The 6,000-nt window shown below is 54.5% G+C and overlaps 1 protein-coding gene across 1 annotated transcript; it reads left to right on the top strand.

Annotated features, from left to right (window-relative positions):
• Positions 1–2,184: 2,184 nt before the first annotated feature.
• BDY24DRAFT_345723 (uncharacterized protein) lies at positions 2,185–5,178 on the top strand (the record flags this gene model as incomplete). The annotated part of the gene is made up of 15 exons (XM_076637608.1): positions 2,185–2,333; positions 2,428–2,452; positions 2,525–2,698; positions 2,785–3,111; positions 3,210–3,322; positions 3,393–3,584; positions 3,655–3,694; positions 3,775–3,825; positions 3,899–4,051; positions 4,115–4,345; positions 4,425–4,438; positions 4,514–4,687; positions 4,748–4,841; positions 4,907–4,994; positions 5,066–5,178. 15 exons carry the CDS (start codon positions 2,185–2,187, stop codon positions 5,176–5,178), a joined length of 1,938 nt encoding a protein of 645 aa, XP_076492221.1.
• Positions 5,179–6,000: the final 822 nt, after the last annotated feature.

The following is a 6,000-nucleotide window of genomic DNA, read 5'->3' as shown; positions in this document are numbered from 1 at the left end:
CTGACTTCCTTCACTCTACTCTCGCTCTCTTCCCATAGGAAACGGACTCGCTTCACGATGAAGAACGACCGCACGACGCGACGGGAACGAACCAAACCTCTCTTTCTCTCTTCGACTTTTCGCTCGCTCTGCCATATCCTTGCCTTATCCTGCCCTATCCCACTTGCCTTATTTGCCTTATCCCACCCTCCCACCTGCCTTATATTTGCTTGAAGATCGTTGATTTGCGGGTTTCGCTGCGGCTCGATTTTCGTTACAGACTCGTTTCACCTTGCTTTGCATTCGAGGAACATTTCGTCTATTGAATGCTACCTACCGACGACTCTCTCTCTCTTCTCCTCAACTTACTCCCTCTCGAATCCTCGACCATATACCACTCCTCGATCCCCCTCGACGAGCAGGATCATCAAGACTACGAATCCTACGAGCTAGAGCAGCTCGATAATCACCACCGACAGCACCAGCCTTCCTCCTCGACTTCCTCGCACCACTCGCTCCCTTACCCTCCTCCTTCGTCCTATCAGGAATCAAGAAAGGAACATAGGTGGAGAATGAAGTTTGGGTAAGCACACTTTCTTTTTATACGAATGGTTCAAGAGGGGCGAAGGACGGTGGGGAGAGACGCGAGGAGAGGAGAAGGGAGGAAAGAGGAGAGAGCTCGGTTGAGATGCCTGCGTCGGGAGAGTCCCTTTCGCTGCGACGAATGAGGGAGCCCTCGTTGGTTGAGGATCTTATCTTGAGATACAAGAGGGAAGAAGGGACCATCTTTTCAGCGACAGTGGACTTGCAAGGGATTCACGTCTCGTTGTCGGCGCTCCAGAGGAAGACCAAGAGAGCGGATCCCTTGCCAATGGGCGCGCGAACCGAGAGAGAGAGATGCTGACCTTTTGGCTCGTTTTCTACAGAACTGCCCTCCTATTCAACGCTCGAGGAGAATGGCTAGATAGGTACGTTCTTCTGGCAATCTGAGCTTCGGGGAGCCAGTCGCTGACCTTCTTCCTTGTTTGACCAACGTTCCTCCAGCTACGTCGAGTGAGCAGTTCCTCCTTCCCTCTCTTGCTTCCCGTCCAATCCCTTGGCTCACCATTCTCGGCTCCTCTTCTCCACCTTCTCTGTACAGCTACGAAGCCCTCAAGAAAGCTATCCCCTCCCCTGCCTCGCCAGCAACAACCAAACCAACCCGTCCAACCTACACCGACCTCGAATCCGCTCCTCTCCTCCCAACCTCCAACGAGGACGAGATCTCGGATTCCCACCAACCCTTCTTCGACCTTCTCGCTAAGGAACTCAGGAAGGTCGCCAAGTTCTACGAGAAGGAGGAGGAGAGGTTGATCCAGGAGGGAGAGGCTTTGGAGAGGGAGGTGCAGGAGGAGGAGACGCGGGAGGAGAGAGAGAGGGTGCGAGACGTCGCCGACTGGGCTGCTGAGAATCGAGAGGACGAAGATGCCGTTGGTGAGGAGGGAGAGAGTACGATTGGGAGCTTGGGAGTGTTCCTCAATGGAACTCATGGAGGGAGGGAGAGGTTGAGCAGGTCGAAGAGCTCGTCGAGCGCCAGAGGTGAGTCTATCTTTTAGCTTCGTCCAGTCACGCCTACAACGCTTCTCTTTGACGGCTGGAGGTTCTCTTGAGGAGCCTCCGATGGATGGGGGAGCTCTTCAAGCTATCAAGCTCGCGCTGAACTACCTTCGTCGCTCCCTTCCTTCTTCCTCCTCCGCGTCCTTTCCCTCAGGAGCCAACATCTCCGTCTCGCCGACTCGAGACACGTCCGACCTCTTTGAAGCTCAGCAATCCAACTACGCTACCCGACTTCGAACCCAATCCCACACCACCTCCGCTTCCCAAGTCACCGACGGAGAGGACGACGACTCCTCCGTGGAGAACTCTCCAAAAACCCCTCACGCGACTCTCAAACCATCTCAACCCTCCCAAGACTTCCCCATCGCCCCACCTCCAGCTCCTGCTCCTCACGCCAAACGAGCCGCCTACGGAGCAGGTCGTCGTTCCGCCTCTTCCAACCCAGCCCAAAGCCCAGCCGCGTTCAAACGGCTTCGTCGACAATCCGTCCTTTCGGCGCCTGGCATCTCCGAAGCTGGAGATCTCGGACTCGTCCTGGTGGATCCTCAGATGATGGCTGCTGGAGGAGCGATGTCGAATTCGTTGACGTCGGATGCGGCGGGGATGGGGATGGTGAACGTTTGGACGTCGAACGGGCAGAGGGCGAGCATGCTCAAGATCATCTTCAAGAGGAAGATTGCTCAGCTTTGGCTGGATTGGAATGCGCTGAGAGGGTTCAGGGAGTTGAATCAGGAGGGAGTGAAGAAGGCTTTGAAGAAGTGAGTTGCAGGTCGTTGTGTTTCCCAGAACTCGAACGCGTCTCGTTTTCGTCCCGACTCGGAGCTGATCTTCTCGTCGTTCGTCCTCTCTCAGGTTCGACAAGATCACTGGATCCAAGGTTCGACATCCTCTACCTCGTGTCGATGTTTCTCTACGAGTACTGACACGTCTTTCCTCGTCTCGTTCACAGACGAAGGACGCCTACCTCGACAACACTCTCTCGACGGTCTACCCCTGGCTTACGGACGTCAAGGCCCTTCTCGAACAACAGGACGCTATGCTGGTCCTTACCTACGCTCGAGTTGTCGTCGGTGGAGATATGGAGCTCGCTGGTCGACAACTCGGAAGTCAACTTCGAGAGAAGGTTCGTCCCGCTCCCGCTCTCTCTCTCTTCCTTCCTCCCCTCTCTTCTTTTCTCTGACCACCTCTCTCTCTCCTCTCTCTCGCCAGGTCGTCATTGAACGAGATACCGTCTGGCGACAAATGGTCCAAGCTCAACGATCCTCCGACCTCCCAGGAGGACTCATTCGAGCCATCCCGGATCCTCGAGCTTCAGGCTTCCTCGACGAGGAGAAGACAGCCTACTACCCCTTCCTCAAGACTCCTCTCGGAACGATCCACTTCCCGAGATGGCTATCCAAGTCGGGATTCATCTGGATCGTCGCGCTGGGGTTGTTCGTCCTGTTGATCTCGGGAGCGATCCCGACTTTCGAAGGAGTCGAGGAGAGGAACTGTTGTGCGCTTTTGATCTTCTGTACGATTCTTTGGGCGACTGAGGTGAGTTCCCTTTGGACTGAGTTGCGAAGCGGGGGGAAAGGAGAGCTCGGACTGACTTCTTTTCGGTTTCCGTTCTCGACGCGTCTCATCTTTCGCAGGCCATGCCCATCTTCGTCACATCACTCATGGTCCCCTTCCTCGTCGTTATCCTTCGAGTCATTCGATCTACCGATGGTCTCGATACTCGTCTTACCGCTCCTGAGGCTACCAAGTTAGTTCTTCTTCCCTCCTTCCCTCATCTCCTCGAACACTCGACTGACCGGCCCTTTTTACTATCACAGGTACATTTTCTCTCAAATGTTCACCCCAACGATTATGCTCCTCATCGGAGGTTTCACCATCGCCGCCGCCCTCAGCAAGACCCGGATGGACGTGATCATGGCGACGAGGATTCTCAACCTCGCTGGAACGAAACCGAGTTTGGTTCTGTTGATGCAGATGGCGGTCGCTTGCTTCGCTTCGATGTGGATTAGGTTCGTCTCACTCTCACTCCCTTACTTTTCATTCTCATGTATGCTGATCTTCGTCGTTCGTTTCTACCAGTAACGTCGCCGCTCCGACTCTCTGCTTCGCTCTCATCAAGGTCCGTCTCGACGCCGACTCTCTTCTTGCTCGAAGCCTTCTGGCTGACTCCTTCTTTTCCTTCCACGTTCTCTCTTGCAGCCTGTAACGGACAAGCTTCCTCCTGGTTCCAACTTCGCTCGATGCCTCATCGTTCGTCTTCTCTCCTTCCTTCTCGACACGACGACCCGAACCTGACGTGCCCTTTCCCTCTTCCCTCGAACAGATCGCCATCGCCCTCGCCTCCAACATCGGAGGACAAGCCTCTCCCATCTCCTCCCCTCAGAACTTGATCGCTCTCCAAGCCATGGAACCAGCTCTCGACTGGCTGCAGTGGTTCGCCATCTCCCTCCCCGTCGCGTCTTGCTCGATCCTCCTCGTTCGTCTCCCTCAATCGCTCTCAAACTCTTTCTTCCCTCACTGATCTCTCCTCTCCTCGCAGATTTGGGCCTTCCTCCACTTCGGCTACCGCTGGGATCACGAACTCGTCATCCCTCCCATCAAACCTCACGGAGACAAGTTCACTCGAACCCACTGGTTCGTTCTCGGCGTCACCATGTTCACGATTGGACTCTGGTGTGTCGAGAAGAAGTTTGAGAGCTGGGTCGGGGATATGGGAGTGATTGCTATCATCCCTATGGTTGCGTTCTTTGGGACGAGTATCCTGTCGAAGGTACGTTTCGAGTCTCGTTCGAGTTTCGAGTCCTCGTCTTCGTCGACTGACTTTGCTTCGAACTCTTCTCTTTTTGCAGGAGGATTTCCACAAGTGAGTCGTCTCCTTCCCTCCCTCCCCGATCATCTGACCGAGGAACTGACTTGAAACTTTCTCCTTCCTCGCCAGCTTCCACTGGTCCATCGTCTTCATCGCCATGGGAGGATCCGCTCTCGGGAAAGCCGTCCTCTCCTCCGGTCTCCTCGACGATCTGGACTCAGCTATCGAAGGACCCCTCTCTGGCTTGACCCTTTGGCAGATTCTCGCTGCTTTCGGTCTCGTCGTCATGGTCGTTTCGACTTTGTGAGTCTCGTCGTTTCGTTCTCCCTTGAACGCGCCGAATTGACTCGCTTCGTCGAACAGTGTCTCCCACACCATCGCCGCCGTTCTCCTCGTTCCTCTCGCCGCTCGAATCGGAGAATCTCTCGAGGATCCTCACCCTAGGCTGCTCATCATGGTTCGTCTCCTCTTTTTCCCTCTCCTTGGTCGTCGTCTGACTCCTCTTCATTCTTTCTTTCGCAGGCCACCGCCTTGATCTGTTCAACAGGAATGGGTCTTCCCGTCAGTGGATTCCCAAACATGTCGGCTATCGCTCAGCAGGATTCTCTCGGTAAGTTCCTCTTGACTTCCTTTGTCCTCGAGGCGAGAACTGACCTTCGTTTCGGTCTTTGGTTCGAACAGGCAACCGATACCTCAACTCGTCCGACTTCCTCAAGAACGGAGTGCCAGCTACGGTACTCTCTACAGCTACTGTTATGACGCTGGGATACGTGATCATGCGTGTGCTTGGGTGAGTTTGTCTCGAACTTGAGAGAGGAACGAGACGAAGGACTGACTCGGCTTTTCTTCGCTTCGTCCGTTCGAACAGACTTTGAGCTGGATATGAATTGGAACGACGAGGAGGTCGGGGAGAGGAGTTTATATATTCGCTCAGTTTGTGTTTTCTTTGGTCTTTACTTCGATAGATGCGGTCTCCCTCCCTCTCTTTTTTGGCTTCGCGTTCCGAGAAAGGAAGTCCTCGACGCGTCCTCGCCCCGGTTCCTTGAGAAGCCGAAGTACAGGAACGGACCATGAGATGATCTGTAGAAACAACATAGGTAGGACTATAGCAGCGGGAGAAAGAGTATCGTACGGGAAAGAAGAAAAAAAGCAAGAACACGAGAACGAGAAACGCAGCCCGCAGGGCCAGAAGATCGAAGGGAAGCAAAGACGACGGGGAGACGAGGAACGGCCCCCAGGATAGATACGTAGCGAGAGAGAGAACTAAGCAAAGTGGACGATGGTGCTGTAACATAGATTAGTTACGAGGAGGAAGAACGAAAGGGTTGGGACCGTCGCGTCGAGTTGAGCTGGAAGGAGACGACGGAGCAAGATGCTGAAGGGCTTGAGCTTGAGCGTGAGCGATTCGAGGGTCAAGTTGAGGTGGATGTTGTTGGTGATAGATACATCTGGGGAGAAGGGAAGAAGGTCAGCTCGAGACACAAAGGACGGGAGGAGAGGGAACAGACTCACCGAGCTGCAGCTTCGAGGTTCGAAGAGAAGAGTTGGCGAAGAACCTCAGCCGAGGCGACGTCGATGGGAGATCCACCGAGTTGAGGAGCGTTGAGGTTCGAAGG

Source organism: Mrakia frigida, assembly GCF_051309035.1.
Source record: "Mrakia frigida strain ATCC 22029 unplaced genomic scaffold BDY24scaffold_54, whole genome shotgun sequence".
In the NCBI taxonomy this organism is placed as follows: Eukaryota; Fungi; Basidiomycota; class Tremellomycetes; order Cystofilobasidiales; family Mrakiaceae; genus Mrakia; species Mrakia frigida.
This window is presented reverse-complemented; position numbering and strand designations above follow the sequence as displayed.